Raw genomic sequence first — 19,040 nt, forward strand, 5'->3', positions numbered from 1 at the left:
ACGCCGTTCTATTGACCAAGTGTCATCATAGATGCTCTGGGAGGCATGAGATAGGAACTTGTGAGGACTTAGTTATCTCACCATTTGACGACCAAATCGTCGCTCTAAATGACGGTGTGCAATTTTAAACACATTTTACCCTATGAAAGCATGATGAAATTCAATAGAAACCTATGGAGCTATGAGATTTTTTATTTTACGAGTAACATTATTTGACGCACACTCACACACATACATACACACTTAGTCTTCCGGGCCAATTTTCCTTAGTCAATTTTTCAAGTGATTGCATAAACTTTTTATATGAGAAAGGCAATAAGTGTACTTTTATAGAAAAAGCCTCGTTACCCGATCAGATGGTAATAACTGAATTGTAACAACTGGAGTAATTTATTTCAAAAATCTTTTGTAACAAATTTTGAAATAATTTTGGCTGGTAAGCTGTTAAATAAACAAAAATCATAACAAAAAAGACTCTATCAGTATCAAAATCGTTACAGGTTTTGAAACGTTTGTATCACAATCATTTTTGAATTTGATATAAATACAGAAGTCAGAAAGGAGAAATTTATAACAATAGTTGTAATAAATTAGATAGAATAGTCCTGAATAATATCATTTTTATGTTTGATATTGTTAATTAATGTATAAATTAGAAATAGGTTTTAGAAAATTATATCACAGCCGATTTTTAGCATTGTTCCAACCAGTGCGGTAAAATTTCATTTTCAATCGAATAATATAAGATAAAAATGAAATTTCTGGTCGCTGACCGTCAGCATATCCCTACTAATTCATTTGACTTTTGCTGCCATTTTCTAGTGAAGTTCCCGGAATTCATCGTCAGTTGAATAACCGTATCTAGTCATTTGAAGTTTTGCTTGCTCAGTTTCGAGTGCCAAATAGTGTAGCTCCTTCATTGCCTTCGCTCTTGGTAGTAAGCAAATTCGAACGAATAGAATTATAAATGGAATAAAGTATTGAAAATGAAAACTGAAGGAGGAAACAATTAATTTATGCGTATTCTGTGATTGATATTTCAGCTATCTGGTTTGTCTTTCATCTATTATCTTAAACCAATTCGAATGTTTACATGAACCTCATTTGAAGGTCGCTCTCACACTATTGAAAGAGATATTTTGTTACTTCAAGAGATCAACTGACGGTGGTTAAACTAAGCCTCGATTGAAGAGAAACGAGTGATGAACTGAATGCTGCCCGTTCGGGCCGTCAGCAAACATTGTGTGTGTCAGAGAGTGAAGTTTACTGCATTAGAGAGATCGTTAATGTGTTCCACATTTAGTTTCAACTGAATTGAATGAAGTTTTACTGCACTGGTTCCAACCATAAATTGTTAATTTTTTTTATCAAATGAATAATTTGTTTATTGATCTGGTTTCTTCTTTTAGTTTTTTAAAATTCTGATCACTATATCTCGATATAAAGCAACGGAACAACTCATTTTGTCAAATAATTAATTATTATGACTCTTGGAAATGAAAACAAAGCATTATATTTTGTTATTATATTGATATCATAAGTTTTAGCTTTCAACTGTTTTCATTTGTTAATTATCTCAAAATAACACAAATTGTTATACATATCAACTGTTGATATACTTGTGTAATGATTTTGTTATGTGCATCTGATCGGGTATCTTGGTTTTGTGATAAAACCAACAAGTACAAATTGACTAAAAGATCACAAATTTACATATTTTTCAACTGAAACATGTAGATTTAAATGAGGTAAACCTGCACGCTATACGAAATTAAACAAAGCACGTTGCGAATGGAGCAAAGCCGTACGTACCGAGGCGTACCAGTTTTGCATTTTGAATGACGATTTGAAAGTTTTGACACTCATCGCCCTATAATTTCGGAACTGGAAATCGAATCGGGATGAAATTGCACAATGAGAGCTTTAATTTGAATCATGATTCGTGAAAATCGGCTTAAAAGTCTATTCGCACTATTCCGGGACGGCCGGAGCGGGACCATCCGGGACAATCCGGGACGTTTTTGTTCCTCATCGGCGATAATTGAGTTGCCGGCATGCAGTGCTGGAACGGTTCCTTCACGTGACAGTTTTATGTGAAATTCCTAAGTTGGTACCTAAAACTGTACTGATATTTGCTTTGAATGTCGTGTGCTGGAAACTTTCATGTTGTCTACTATCCAAGCAGTCACACATGAATGTCGCGCAAACCATGTAGATGAAAGTCGCATGTGACAGTCATTAGCGAGCGCTTCATGAATGTAATGGCGACAGTATTACATTCTATTGATGACTATCAGACAGTAGTCTGATAGTCATCAATAGAATCGGCTGCATTTTGCTTTCGGTGCGAATTTCATTTCTGGTAATTATCTTTCATGATGAAATTGAAAATGGAGTCATTTGTGGCTGTTTTCATCTTGATACTGTCCCATGAAATAGTTAAATTTCATACCATTATTGCAAAAGGAAAATGTCAATGTCAATAAAAAATCGCGGGTTAGGGTTGTCAATCAACGAAGATTGACAATTTAAAAAAAAAATTGCAAACATGAATTCAATGGAAAAGTAAGTGAATATTTATCGAAAATCACAACATTTAATCGTTTACTAGATGCACAGGGTTGTTAACCAGCGCATATTTTCAATTTTTGAAAAAAATGTAAACCAATAATTGATTGAATAAGCAAGATATCAGATTTTCAATATAAAATTTGTATCTTATGTGCTTTTTTTATATAAAAGATGTTTTTCTTCAGGCCTATTTGCGTACAAGCTTTACGTGGCCGGTTTATCGATACTCGTTACAAACCGTCACAATATGAGTATTTTTCGAACGGGTTACTCATGTTGTGATGGTTTGTAACTAATATCGATATGCCGGAAGTCGCCATCTTGGCTTTGAAACGACTTCCAACATCGTTTTCCGACTTCCACTTATCAAGTCTTTAATTTTTTTTCATTCAATTGATATTTGATAGTTTTTCAAAATTTCCCTTTTTGCATTCTTTGGCAACCCTACGCATCTTGACAAAGCTTAACACTACGATATTTGATCGACTCCACAGCAGCAATTTGAATTTGGTATACACGAGTATCAAAGAGGATACTTCATAAGGCGCGTTTGCTTTCTCGTATTTTTAAAGCTCATAGCTCAGTGATTTGTGAAAGGATTTATATAATCTAACTACTAATAGAATCGAAGTTTTTCAACTTAAGCGTGTAAAGAAAAAGCATTGAAGCATTTCAATAGTACACTATTGGAAAATCTGTCTCATTTGATCCATGTCAACACCAGCCAATCAGAACGCGTTCTGAGGAAGAGAACAAAATATCTGCTGCTGTACAACAAATCGTTCGAGAAAATGTTCCAAACAGTGTTTAATATCGTAGTGAGTTCCACAACTTGGTCCTTCTGAAAGGCAGGAATGAATCCTGTACAGCATCCGGATAGTTTCTTTCAATGAAATGCGAATCCGAAATGAAATATTGAAATTAAAATTCAGTATGCGGCTTTTTTTATAGCCGTTAGGACCGCCTATTAGTGAAAAAGTTACAAACGAAATCAGGTAAAAACAAGCCTCTCAACAAAAATTGGATCAGTTTGGATTCTATCGTCACTGCGAGCAGATGTATTTTGTGTCGTTTGCAAAACTAGTTTCGCTTCCGACAAAAGCGATAACGTCACAGCTACCATTCATTTGCATTGGTGGAGAGCATTACACAAAATCAGCCGTTCTAATAGCCCTAAAATTTTTCTAAAGAACATTTAGGATTTGTTGTTCGCAAATCGAAAGGAAATATTCTCAGTTTAGTGCAAATCTAGAACAGTTTGGTTAGATTTTTGCACTTTTCGCTGTATGAAATTCACAGTAATCGAGATCAAGTGAAGCCTCTTTGTTTTTTGCAAAAAATGTGTAAAAGGGGAATGCTTGCATAATTCATACAAATGATCAACTAATTGATATTCGGAAGTGTTAAGGAACATGTCAGTTGTTTTCGTATTCACGACATCCAGTTTTGTCTCTGACATTACCCACCCGCCTTTTTTTTTAGTGCTAAATAAGTATGTGCGAGATCCAGCAGGATATCTTTCTCATTTGCAGAATCTTGTCCAAATATGTTCAGCTCGCGCACTTTATCTTTCCAGTCATCCAGTGCAATTAAGTGTCTTATGATTATTATTATGTATCGTTTATTTTGCCCCGTACTTAATTTCCATTTTATTTAGTTTGGCACTGTTCACTTCAAAAACTTTTGTGTTGCTGTTTCTGGGGTACGTACATGATTTTACTAGTTTATTTGAGGATGTTTTAAAGCAAGGTTTGCATTTTCCAAAGACATATTCACGATCTTGAAAAAAAATATATATATATTATAATATTTATTTGTAATACTTAAAAAAAACTATGGTGCGCACTAATCGCTACATCCTACATCCTCTGCCAATTGGGTGGGTGACAAAGAGATATGGGAAAACTTGTCTGCATATACAACAAAATGGAAAGTGTAGAAAAACGATACAAAAAAAACTTTAGCATTATAGTCTTTTATCGTCTACAATTGAACTCAATTGTTAACTATGTATGTATTTTATCATTATGAAACTCTCCCCTCACGCTCTTCGACCGCCTGTTTAATTTATTCAATAAGGAACTTAAATTGACAAAAAATCATTCTCTTTGACAGGTACGGTTTACTTTTGTGATATTAAATAAAACACAAAATTTTCGATTAATGTAATTTTACAAACGAATCGGCTGACACCAAAAATATACAATACATACAAATATGCAATGAAAATAGGAATTCTATTTCTATACATTTTATGAAAATCTATGATGCTACCGATTAATAAAACGAAATTAAATAAAAAGTAACATTTTCTAGGAAATTACATCGAGTTCAGTCGTATCAGCCTTTGATTGTTTTTAATATCATTTTAATCGACACAAGGACACAATACAATTTTTATATTACTTATTCATTTATTGTTTGAATTTAACGAAAGGAGTTCCGAGAAAAAAGATTAAGTCCCAAATTACGACGACGGATGCCAAAATATAACTGCTGCAGGAGATCCACGGAATCAACTCGTGATTGAATACAATTCTCAACGAAAACAGCTATGATAATATCTCAGCGAACTGATAGAAGATCTAGGTTTATGACCAGAATGATGTATAGGTCAGTCCGGTGATTCTGGTTTAAGCATGACTTCCGGTCATCGGGCACCAGATGACTCGAAACCGATGTAGTGGCGACTAATCGACTTGTCCAAACGAAGATGGTGTGCGAGCAGTGGTAAAATCACCGAGGGCCTGGAAGGTTAGCATAAATCTTTTACATCGCGATACCTCTTATATTGCTCACATTGTTTTTTTAATCAGCCTTATTATAGACACACTCTTAAAAACAAAATGAAAATTACACATGACGTAAATCCAAGCATGCCGTATTTTCTTAGGCGGTGTACATGAATCCTTTTTATAAAATTACATGTTGCATCATTTTCGATGTCAAATTCAGATAAAGACTGTCTCAGAAAGTATGGACGCACTTTGATTTCGCTGTAAATAATTCACAAGTGTTATGTCGTTTTTCATTGAGAACACTCGTGGAGTGTTTTGCTCAATTCGTGCATTTTTCGTGCAGTCGGGCAATCAAAACAGATGCACTGTGTTTCATTGATTTGCACCGCACGAAAAAAATGCACTTTCGGAGCAATTCTCGGGGAACTATTTTGCACCCGTTTTCTTTTCAGAGCAGCAAGCGTGCAAACCAAACTTTACAAAACCGTTTCATTGATCAACTGTCAGGGCAAAACACTGGCACCGAGCGAGTGGAATCAATGAAAAACGACATTAGATATTCAAATTTTATTCGATATACTGATACTATTAGACTACAACAACAGAATATTATTCTCAAACTTTGCAACTTAGCCATTGTAGACTAGCTGGCGCATCTTCTTGTGAACGTTCCTCATTAATTTCCGTACAGACTTATTGGCGACAAGTTTTGACACTTTTTGTCAATCTTTTTCGAACTGTTGAATGGTTTCGGCTGCCGAGACATGTTTCCTAAGATGTGCCTTCGTTAATTCCCAAAATTCCTCAATTGGTCGAAGGTGTGGGCAATTTGGTGGATTCATGTTTTTTGGGACGAAAGTGTCATTTTTGGTAGTATACCATTCTACCGTTGAGTAGTGGCAAGAAGCGAGATCTAGCCAGAAGACGTAGGTTTCGTCGTCCATGATTATGCAGTTCAAATTTCCAGCAAGAATCGTATTGTACAGCTTTCGAACCCTCGCACAGTGGTTCGAAAGCTGTACAATATATATTGTATTGGTTGCATATAATTACTTTTAAGAAATTATTTACAAATATATACCGCGTGATTTGATTCCATCCCTAATTGTTCATGGCCTACTTTGACAAAAAATATAACCATAACTTTTTTTTCTGTAGAGATAGAAAGTTTTTTTCTTCTGCAAAGTTTTAGAACTATTGAAAATAATTTACTTTGTCAAATATACCAAAAGTCTAGGTCACACCGTTTCGGATATACAAAGCGTTTTTATGGCAACCCCCTTAAAATCAGTTTTTTATTCATAACTTGTTTCGAGTTATTTTTTTATGCATACTTTGTTTGGAATAATGGAAGATAATAAAAAATCACATATTTTTGTTGAAGATAGTGCATAAGTTTGTTGTTTCCTGGCAAAGTTATACAACATTTTACCATTTTTTAACCTATGATAAAACCTCTCACCAAAGCGAAATATGCAACTTTATGCAGTTGATTTTTACAAAATTTATAGGAAAAGATATTCCCAACACTACAAAAAAATATCTAAGTGGAACTCGATGGAACTTTTTTTTAAGGCCTTTTCAAAGTTAGTTTTAGTTATTGAATTATGACAACCCTCTTAAAACTAGTTTTTTAATCATAACTTGTTTCAAGTTATTTTTTAGTTTTTACTTTGTTTGGAATAGTTGTAGAAAATATAAAATCCCATAATTTTGTAGAAGGTAATGCATAAGTTCACTCTTTTCTGAAAAAGTTATACATCGTTTTACCTATTTTTACCTAAGAAACCTTGTACCGAAGCGAAATATGCAACTTAATGCAACAAACTTTTACAATGTTTATAGGAAAATATATTCCTAATCCAATTTATTTTCCAATGAGAATATCCTGAGTACTATTCGTGTGATTAATTTTCACTATGGCCATGCTGAAACCATGAATGGTTAAGAAAGGGAGGGCGTCACGCGACTGCTATTTCTGTAACTCACTTTTGCAGTGAGCGTAGAGATGGTCAATTCGCTCCTGAGCTATTCCAGTGAATCGAATCTTTAAAGTGAGCTGATATCTCACAGCTCTTTTTAAAAAACCGCACCGCACTGGTATACATGGATGCCAGGATCAAAGATTAATCTGTGTTTCACAGATTTTCAACCTTTTGCACAGATTTAAAAAATGGCACAAATTTTCACAGATTTCTAAAAAGAGTCACAGATTTACACAGATTCTGAAATCGATCACCGTTATGAGCTGCTTCGCACAGCTCTAAGTGAGCGTCTCACGATCAATATATCATCTTGAAAAACGTGTTGCTTCGCGATAACTCAATTTATTTACACGTTTAAAAATGAAATCTCTCCGTAAAGGTTTGTACTTTTGCAATACTTTTTCATATTTTGATTGGAAAACATTTTTCCATTTTTTTAATATGTGTTGAACTTTTCATAATTTTTCGGATTTTCAATATTTGAATCTCACTTTGAAAAGGCCTAAAAGATTGCATCGAGTTCCATTTAGATTTTTTCTAATATTGTTAATTGTCAAAAAGTAAACAGAATAAAAATCACAACAATTTGCTTAAGTTACGCGTGCAAGCATGAGCATGTTTATGCGTGTTTACGCGTACTTTGTAGTAGATCCTTAGGTAATAGAGGTAGGTTCTACGTAGATAAATCCAAAAAAACTGTTTTTAAAATAAAGTGACAAACTCAAAAAATAATTTTTTTACATTATTTCTATCTTCAGCAAAAATATTTCAAATGTTTTACCTTTTTTTATATATATAAAAAATAGGTATAGAATTCGCTCAAACTTTCGAAAAATTTTCCGAGGCCCGGAGGGCCGAATGTCATATACCAATCGATTCAGCTCGACGAACTGAGCAAATGTCTGTGTGTGTGTCTGTATGTGTGTTGTCAACTAAGAGGTCGAGATCTCAGAGATGGCTGGACCGATTTTGATCAAACTAGTCGCAAATGAAAGGTCTCCCCGTCACCCAGAACGCTATTGAATGGTTTTGAGATCGGATGTTTACTTTTTGAGTTATACGAAGTTTTATGTCAAAATTTTCAGTTTTTCGACAGTATCTGTCACATTTGACCTTGAAAACAGAATATGTTTCCAGACTTAGATTTCGCTCGGTAATACCTATCCAACAAGCCATAGATTGTTAAAATCCGTCCATTTTTAACGGAGATATCGATATTTTTGTGTAAGCCTTATTCCAGTAGAAGGAATTTTGAGCGCTGTATGAAAAAGCAATGCTTGGGAGCAACATGAAATACGATTTTTTATACTGTTACATATAATTGTTTCTAAGTACCAAAAAGACTGTGTACAGCATCCTTTTTTATGACAATTTGCCACGGACCAATTTTAGCACGGTTCATTTTTGGCAACATAATCTTTCGAATATGGCATGTGTAAACCAGATGATACCAGCATTGGAAGTAATTCCATAATTATATTGATTTAAACTATTTACAGCAATAAATGCTGGAAGAACATGACTTCCATATACCATACGACTCAGTTCGTCGAGATCAGCAAATGCGTGTGTGACAAATAATTTCACTCAATTTTCTCGGAGATGACTAAACCTTTTTCTACCAACTCATATGAAAAGTCGTATTCTCCCAAACAAGGCTTCTGAATTATGTTTGGATCCGACTTCGGATTGCGGAATTACAGAATGATATGTGAAACGAAATTGAAATAATGCAATTAATTTTTCTCGTAGATGGCTGAACCGATCTAAGATTCAAATGAAATCTAAGAATCATCTATGATTCAAATGAGAGGTCTTAAAATCCTATAAAACCTCTTACTTTTTAGTCAGATCCGACTTCTGGTTTAGAAAATGCAGGGTGATTAGTATAAAAATGTCCATTTCACATAAATTAATCAGGTTTATCGGGTTTGCAAATTTGGATAGTTGATTACCAAATAAATTTATTTCAGTTTAAGCGGTATTCTTTTTTGGATTCGGAATGTACCCCCAAATTTTAATTCGCACTACAATTTCTCAAAGATGTCTACACACTGCTCAGGTGAATTTAACTGATTTCGGCTACACCGATTTTAGAATTCCGGTTCCAGTATCGAATCGATTCTCAAAGCTCAATCATTTTCTCAAAAAAGACCAAATCGAACTTCAAAAACAAATATTACAGGACTTAAGGTCCCATACAAAATTGGTGAATTTTATCCGATTCTGGAATTACAGATGATGAGTTTATAAAGTTCATGTAAATTGTTTGGCGTAATAATTTATGGCCATTCGAATCATTTTGGGCTATGCTAATTCCTGAATACCGGCTCTGGAAGTACCATAAATAATGACGAAAAACTCTGAAGTGGAACTTACTTCGACATCTCATGGAATGTTCAATCGATTGTCGCACGCTATGATTGAAATTCGATAAAATAATGTCATGAGAACTAAAACACCTAAGAATATCCATGCAAAAACACATGCTTATTGATAAAAAAAAGGTATCATCTCACTGCTAGGTGGATTAATCACGTTTTTTTTTCTTTAAAATGAGATAGAAAACAAAATTTTTTTTGTGAAAAAAAAATTATGTTGTATTCGAAATTGGTACTACCCCCTTAACAAAAATTAAGGTGCCACTTTCAAAAGAAGCGTAATATAATCTTGTAAAACTTCTTCGAAGACACGTTAGCCCTTAAAAATCAGAGAAAGTCAGTACAGACTTTTGACCGTCTTTTTCCAGTTTTGGACCACTGTGCGTCGCCTTGGCGGCTTTATGCCGTCGAGCCATCTTGGCTTCGCTGATGTGGCTGCGCCATACAGGAGTTATAATAACACGAAAAATAATAATATGATGTATTCGAAATTACCCTTTCGGCGAAATGTCCTTTTCGGCGAAATGACCCTTTCGACGAAACGACTTTCGGCGAAATGACTTATTAGGCGAAACGACTTTCGGCGAAATGGCATTCGGTGAAATATCTTTTAGCGAAATGGCTTTCGGCGAAATGACCCGCTCCCTCGATTAATTGGCGTGCTTTGAGATCTAACGTTTCTTGGTGCAAGTCGCACTGTTGTTATCGATCTTTTGTCTTTTATTTCATTAGATTTCAGACCATGTAATTTTCAAATCACACAATTTTACATGTTCTTGAATGTAAATTTGTGTGAAATAAGACACTCCATTGATGTGCATTTTATAAGATGCCAAATCACAAGATTTGTTCGAGCTGTGTACTTGTCATGTAGAATAACATACGTTGTTGACACACTTGAACGATACACCGAAACTACACAGCAAAAAATATGGAATTTACATGTGACGTAAATCAGCACACGAGTTATATTATAAACACTTAATTCGTCAATGACTAAATTTAACTAGTATTACTTAAATATGTTGCAAACATACACACACAGAAAAATATGAATTTAACATGTGACCTAATTCTACGTACGATACAATTCATAAAAAAAACCCTAACTTATATAGATAAGGTAATAGATTCCATTCGTATTTACTTTTACAGTCTCTGACTGTGTAATTTGCACTTGGCTAGCAAGTTCCGTTGTATGGATTTGTATGAACCAATTATCCGTCGAATAGATGTGTGCTTTGGTGACTCAGACGATTGAAGGGCATACTTTGTGATCTAATGTTTCTTGGTTCTAGTCGCCCTATTGTTGTTTTATATTAAAGCCATGTAATTTTCAAATCAACTGTAGAAGTGTGTGTCATTATGAACGCTGTGTAAGATGATGTAAATCTACATGAATTTTTCTAAGTGTGTAAATCTCTTGACAAGTTGAGGTTAAGAAAGTTTACAACAAATAAGGATGAAAATATGAATGGAATACTGATCTCAATCTCATTTCATGTTCAATTTTTGTACAGTTACATTTTATATAGGAAATTCACATTGAATAATGTTTGAATCGAGTTTGCTCCTTAGTCTAGACTAGCAGTATAATATCATTTCCATTCATATTTTTCCACTTTCGATTCACAATGTGCCATTGTCATATCCGAAAGAAGGAAAAAGACGGCATGTCAGCTATCTGTTCTCTATTTCCATTTCACTTTGAACTGTAATATATCCCATTCTAGCAATTCAAATATTCGAGCATGCGCAAATCAGTATTCAACATACACCGCAAGTGACAGCATTGTGAATGCGTCCTCAGCTTATTCGCAGATACTATAGGTAAAAGATGCTAGGGCTTGTGGTCTATCATTCCGTTTTCTTTACGTGATTAGCGACATATGTTGTGTGGCGAGCACAGTTGGCATTATCCATAAAACACGAATAACATGCAAAGTATGTTATGAAAGCATTTATTATTTATAGTGAGATTATTTCGTGGAATCTTGGAATTCGGTTATACACACCGCAATGTCGGGATATTTGATGGCTGCGATGCGAGCTACTATCTTTATACACACTATTATCGTTTGATTATTGAATGACCTAATTGATCAACTCCTTATTAGTCAACAACGATGGTTTATTTACTATAAATTGAAATGATAGACTTGTTGATGTTTTTCAACTTGTTGATTGCTTTTGTCTAAAAAATCCACTAAAGTCTAAATTCATGTACAGTAATTTTGAAAAGGTTCAATCGATTTATACATTAGGTTCAAACTGCCGGACTTCGGAACTGATTTTTGAAGAAATAGTTATTACTGTCTTCTGTTAGATTCCAATCTATAATGAGGTTTAGAATATTCTCCGAGAAACTTTTATATACCAACCGCAATGGTGCAATGCACCGTCAATGATGGAGTTCCCAGTACGAGGCTTATCAGCAGAATATAATTTCTTACTTTCAAGCAATAATGTGCTTGTTTTTGAGAGTTCAAAGAGTTCAATTTTAACGCTGGCCACGTCCAAATTCAGATCTACTGGGGGAGGGAAGGATTTTAAATCAATGCATGATGCTACCAGAAACCGAGCAATCCTCTGCATGTCCATGTTATTTACATGAATGGGTGGTGTAAAGGAAATTTCTCCATGTTATAATCAATTGTTTAAGGCGACTGCCAATTATATAGGGTGATTTTTTAAGAGCTTGAGAACTTTTTTAAACAATAAAACGCATAAAATTTGCAAAATCTCATCGGTTCTTTATTTTAAACGTTAGATTGGTACATGACATTTACTTTTTGAAGATAATTTCATTTAAATGTTGACCGCGGCTGCGTCTTAGGTGGTCCATTCGGAAAGTCCAATTTTGGGCAACTTTTTCGAGCATTTCGGCCGGAATAGCCCGAATTTCTTCGGAAATGTTGTCTTCCAAAGCTGGAATAGTTACTGGCTTATTTCTGTAGACTTTAGACTTGACGTAGCCCCACAAAAAATAGTCTAAAGGCGTCAAGTCGCATGATCTTGGTGGCCAACTTACCGGTCCATTTCTTGAGATGAATTGTTCTCCGAAGTTTTCCCTCAAAATGGCCATAGAATCGCGAGCTGTGTGGCATGTAGCGCCATCTTGTTGAAACCACATGTCAACCAAGTTCAGTTCTTCCATTTTTGGCAACAAAAAGTTTGTTAGCATCGAACGATAGCGATCGCCATTCACTGTAACGTTGCGTACAACAGCATCTTTGAAAAAATACGGTCCAATGATTCCACCAGCGTACAAACCACACCAAACAGTGCATTTTTCGGGATGCATGGGCAGTTCTTGAACGGCTTCTGGTTGCTCTTCACTCCAAATGCGGCAATTTTGCTTATTTACGTAGCCATTCAACCAGAAATGAGCCTCATCGCTGAACAAAATTTGTCGATAAAAAAGCGGACTTTCCGAATGGACCACCTAAGACGCAGCCGCGGTCAACATTTAAATGAAATTATCTTCAAAAAGTAAATGTCATGTACCAATCTAACGTTTAAAATAAAGAACCGATGAGATTTTGCAAATTTTATGCGTTTTATTGTTTAAAAAAGTTCTCAAGCTCTTAAAAAATCACCCTGTACTATAAATGAGTTTCGTTTTAGAGTTTTTGATCACTATTTCCGGAACCAGGAACTCGGAACCGATATAGCCAAAGTCGGTTCGCTTAGTAAGTAACTAATATAGCCTACAAATTAGAAGAGTTTTGAGCCAACTCTAGGAGAATTTTACCCTCTTCTGCATTGTCGCTCTAAATAACGGTGTTCGTTTTTAAAAACATTTTACTCTATAATTTCGGAAACGGACGTCGGATCAAAATGAAATTTAATTGCAACATATGGGTCCATAAAACCTTTCATTCGACCATAAATTTGTGAAAATCGGTCGAATCATCTCCGACATTATTTGACACAAACACACACAGAGACATTGCTCAGCTCGATGAGCTGTGTCGAATGGTATAAGATAGTAAAAAGAAATGATTTATAATTACATTTCAATAAATGCTACCTCTAAACAAAAAGTAGCTGTCATTTTCAGATTCGATTTAATGACTTTTTTATTTCGTTGCGCTTTAATTTCTTATCTTTTTCATATACAGATTTTCAATACAGAATTTTGATCCCCCGATACAGATTTTCCTTCTGAAAAATATAGTTTTAAATGTGGCAACCCTGCATGCTATAGGAGTTTGAACAAAGCACTATGTATGCTTTGCTCGCAAAGACGGTGATGTTTTTTTCTTCCGTATCAGCACATACCAATGCGTACCGGTTTTGCGTTGTCATTTTGTATGACGGTTTGATAGGTTTTACCCTCATCGCTATATAATTTCGAGAGCGGAACTCGAATCTGGATGAAATTGCACAGTTTCATTCAAGACAATGAGAGTTTTTATTTTTAATCGTGGGTTGTTGCAATCCGTTCATCCGTTGTTGAGAAATCGAAGTGGGTTCCGTTCTGGAGCTTTCCTTCACTATTATCGGTGCTTTCGGAACCGGAAATCGGGGACTTGTAGTCCCAAAGCAGATTTATGTATCCACAAACTAACAAAATCTGACAACCAGATCAATTTACCAATAAGTTTCACACATATTTGCACCTCGTTTCACCATCACTTGTAAAAAACCTTTTTCAATCCACCTAAAATGGTGTAATGGAACCTTTCTTCGGATTATAAGTCAGCGATACTAGCAACAATGTACGTATCCAGATACGTGTTTCGGTCACTACTATGTAAGAAATAAAACAAATATAATAACTTCAACTCGCTATGAGTATATTTCAGAGTAATAACAACTTTTATTTTTATCAAATGGTTCATATTACAATTATATGGCCTATTGTATTAATAGAAATGTAGGTACATTCAAAATCACTCACTAAAACTAGTCAAATCATGAATCATTTGCATCCTAGAGAGATTTTTTTCTCCTTTATGCCTTGAGACAGGTGGAAAATGTGAAACTTATCATACTTTCCTTGCACAAAATCAATGAGGCTATGCACTCAGTAGTTCAAAGTCCCTCCGCTTCATGTCGCATCTGTAGTGCTCGTGCAGTTGGTCTCCTTACACATTTGCAGCATGACGGTAACCGGAATGCATCCTTGTACAATTGGTTAGTTGTTGGATTAATTGCCACTAATGTTCGATAATGGTACAATTGTTTGCATTCAGTTGTGTACAAGCTTCCATGCTCCAAGATGTCGCACGGTTGATCAACATTCCTGAAATTAAAACATCAGTGAATCACAAAATTCTGACGATAGAGTATGGTTATTTTAATTATAGTGTTAGAGAACGCCTCCCCCTTCGGAAAATGTTGAGACATTTCTAATTGTATCGATATATTGTCTTCAGGAATGTGAATATTTCATAGCAATACGACTGAGAATTATATTTTTCAGGATTCGGTTAGAAGTAATGAATATTGATTGATATTAAAACGATCACATTTTCATTTTTTTTTTTTCATTTGCCTTTGAGAAAACATAGTTTCCCTGCAGCCGTATAAAATGCCTCACAAAAAATCAATGGTATACCCCACAACAGATGCATTATGCCTCGTGAAATGTTAAAATAGAAAAAGCAGAAAACGAATAATTGAAATATTGGCTAAGGAAATTATCTTCGTGATCAACTAATTTCAATTGATTGATAATCGCTATAACTCTGCTTTGGAACGAGTCATACTACTGAATTGAGAGTGAGGCATAATATCCATATAGTGAGTATTAAGAAAAATAATAATAGGGTAAATTCTCAAATATTTATTTATGAGGGTACTGGTATAGTGTGATGGGTGAGTCAGTGCTTTTCACGCAGCTTGCCTTGGTTTGATTCCTAACCCCGCACATAGGGTATATTTGGAGTCAAACTTTTTCTCCAACAGGCATAAAACCTCCTCTTCTTTTGCATCAACAGATTACAATCATCCAAATGATACATTTCACTCAAACATAGTATTTCTAAACTAAAACTAAAATTTATTAGATAGTAACCCTATGAACAATTTCTTGATAACGTTTCGTGATAGATTAAAGTCGAATGAATTGGAACAGTGTAAGAATTCCGGCGCAGTCTATTCTGGATTGTAGGAAAGTTGCCACAAATGTACAATATTTTAGTCCAGGAGGACACCAAGATCCTTTACAGACGATGTACGTTCCAGAACAATTTGCGAAATATTAAAGTCGAAACTGACTACAGACTGTTTGCGACTAAAAGAAATGATGGAGCATTTGGAGGCGTTCAAAACCATTCTGTTGATGTTACACCAATTAGTCAAATTATTCAACTGATTTTGTAGGAACTCTGTGTCGGCTGTGGATTGATGACATGAAAAAAATTGAAGTCATCAGCGAACGATATTTTCATTCACTTGATCGAAAAATTTAGATCGTTGAGATAAAGTAAAAATATAAACGGTCCATGGTAACTTCCTTGAGCAACTCTAGAGGTAACAGTGAATGGTAAGGTTTCCTATTTTCACTATCAATTTGGAACACGCCTTTTCAATGATAGCGTGCCAATCAATTGAAGAGATACTTTGATGATTGCCTTAGATTGAAGAGGAACTTTGATGATTGCGTAGGAAATCTAATCATTCGATAAGGTTTTATTCAAGAATATCTTATGGCTATATCGTTGAAATTGGTTGCAAATAATTAGTACAGCCGATGAGTCTGCGTTACCAAGAATCAACCGGTTGGAAGTTGATTCTTAACCTTTAAAAGCGTAGTGTTGTTTTAAAACAGTATACCAGAAACGCCTCAACATAAAATATTGGAAAGTAATAACATTTTAATGGTGTGGATTTATCTTCAACCAACCTGTTGTTATGTTATCTCACACAAACTATACACTTATTATCTAATTGCCATAACATTCCTTTTGTGGAATTTGGCCTTTCTGTTTCAACAGACTTAGCTAGTACTATGGATCCTACTGACGCTAAGAATCCTTCCAGGTCGTGGCTCGAACATACGACAACTGGTAACTGTAAGACCAGCGTCCTATGCATTGAACCACCAACCCGGGACAATTTCGATAACTGCTCATAAATAGATGAACTAATATTAACTATCTTAGCCTTATAGTCCAAAGAACTTTAATTAATTTCAGCCCCGGGCATAGCGAGGGAGTGGAGAAACGGGAGGTACATCAACACTGCACGCCACCTAGGATGGTCATCTCCGACTTATGAAACCACAAAAAGACAAAAAACCACGAACTCGACATCATCAACGATGTTGAAACCGCGGACCATCCGCAGGGGGCACCCCCTAACCATAGGGTGTTCCTCGCGGCCCCGAAAACAACAACGCCGAACCCAACTGGAAATCATCAGCGTCAAAGAACCCGCGGGACACCTACAGGTGAAATGAGCCCCACCCTTATCGATTATTTTCTGAACTACTTAAGCCTATAATTGTAAGCTTATTATTTAATTTTGTTTGGATCGGACTTTTGGTTCCGGGATCACAGAATGAAATATTTGTGCTGGCTTTAAACTAAATGAAAATGTATAGATCTTTCAAGTCGAAAGCAAAACATCGGTTACATCGGTTCTCAGTTTCCGTTTCCGGATGCTCAGAAGAGGATGGTATTAGGACATTTTTTTATGCATGTATTTTAAGAATGAAAGTCTTGGGATTCCTTTCGTGGAATTTTACCATTCTGTTTAATCCGATCTCGCAGATGATTCGAAGCGTACAAAACCAATGGTTAGGGCAACGAATCTACTGAACTTTCTTCAAATCAGAGCTCGAAAATTCGACAATAGACTTGTAAGACTTATGGATTGAACTGCCAACCCGGGACGATTAAAATTCTTAATTTCAAAGTTTTTGATTTTTTGTACTACAAACCGTCAAGTAAGTATTTTGTTTGCTACAAACGTACATTAAATAGGATTGATATGCGGGTATGTGAGTTACGGTTCAATGATTGAAAATCTGTGCAACAAGTTGTTTAATAATGAAATAAATCATTAGCTTGAACCATTAGCTTGAACAACGAAAAAAGAAGTAACTCACGAACATGTTTCCATTCGCACACCCTGTACGTAGTTAGCAGTGTTGACGATCATCACAGTCTGATCGTCCTTGTTGAGTCCGCTCTTAGGATGAATCAAACGCTCCTCACTCCTGCAAAGAAATTCATCGTCGGAAGTATCGAACCGCTGCACCAGTTTATCTCCACTGCTTACTACTATATCTTCGCCGAAAAATTCTTTGAACTGCTGTCCGTGACTGTCGATAATATCGTTCACCAGCTGCTCCGGGTAATTTATGACGTCAGAACACACCGAATCTTTTGGATGACATCGATTCACATCTATCTTAGGAGTTAATTCATTAGGAAACACGAAGTCACTGGATTCTGAACTAGAAGCTGCAATTTAAGAGAAAAAATCATTGTCGATATGTTTAAGTTATTGATGCTAATCAATTGCATCAGATTGTTCAGTATTTCCTCGATATTAAACTTTTTACTTTAATTCAATATTATTGAAAAATCATGTTTCCTCCAATCAATGTAAAGATTAGCGATTTTGTTTCAATCATATAGAGCGGATGATATATCAGCAGGGAATTACTCAACAAAACAATTTGTGTGTATGTGTATTATGTCCGTACTGCAATTTTTGTGCAAACAACGCCTACTTCGATACGTCACATCGCCAGTCGCCTTCTCCGAAACATCATTTGTGCCGGCCGTAGTGGACGCAATTTTCTCTGGGAATACGTAGGAAATCGATCCGTTTGCGTGCTTTATTACGTACGATTGACTTGGGTCGAAGTCCTTACTAATTTTCTGCACGGGTCGTCGCGTTCTATTGTTTGTAGAACTATCCTGAGAAAAAATGAGTGGTCGATTGAGCCAATATAGAAATTTTCTCCAAAAGATAAATTGTTCCAAAAGTCTCTGAAGTTTAAAAAAAAAACATACAAGTCTGGTCGTCAATACCGCCGGCATAGATTCTTCTGGGTAATCTTCGGGATCAGGGGCTGGGTTCGAATACCCTTTACGTTTATAAATTTCCTGTATTCTTGTCTTTAATTCTTCATCACTTGTTTCATCATTACCCGGTGGAATTTCTCGTTCTCTCACTAATGGACGAAATTGTGCGGCTGAGTATGTCGGCTGAAATACAAAGTTTAAAAAAAATATAGTTACTATATAGTATAGTAGCATAAATCAAATAAACATATGCCGTTTTTCATTGAAAAACACTGGTGGCGTGGATTGCTCTGGTTTTGCACTTTCGAGCAGAAATGCAACATTCTGACGGTGTTTCATTGCGATTTCTGCTCAAAAGTGCAAAACCAGAGCAAT

At 35.4% G+C, this 19,040-nt stretch overlaps 1 protein-coding gene across 2 annotated transcripts in view; it reads right to left on the reverse strand.

Moving 5' to 3' along the window:
- Window positions 1–14,480: 14,480 nt before the first annotated feature.
- LOC131425204 (protein spaetzle-like) overlaps window positions 14,481–19,040 on the reverse strand; it is a 28,333-nt gene continuing 23,773 nt past the window's right edge. The window contains exons 2-5 of one of the 2 annotated variants that reach the window (XM_058586881.1): window positions 18,654–18,848; window positions 18,368–18,557; window positions 17,738–18,095; window positions 14,481–14,926 (exon numbers count right to left, since the gene is read on the reverse strand). In XM_058586881.1, coding sequence (XP_058442864.1) covers window positions 14,716–14,926; window positions 17,738–18,095; window positions 18,368–18,557; window positions 18,654–18,848 — 954 coding nt within the window. In that variant the 3' untranslated portion in view covers window positions 14,481–14,715. Of the gene's footprint in view, window positions 14,927–17,737; window positions 18,096–18,340; window positions 18,558–18,653; window positions 18,849–19,040 lie in introns of both variants that reach the window. The other variant, XM_058586880.1, reaches the window with a different exon arrangement.

The sequence above is a fragment of the Malaya genurostris genome, chromosome 1, assembly GCF_030247185.1.
Source record: "Malaya genurostris strain Urasoe2022 chromosome 1, Malgen_1.1, whole genome shotgun sequence".
Taxonomy (NCBI): Eukaryota; Metazoa; Arthropoda; class Insecta; order Diptera; family Culicidae; genus Malaya; species Malaya genurostris.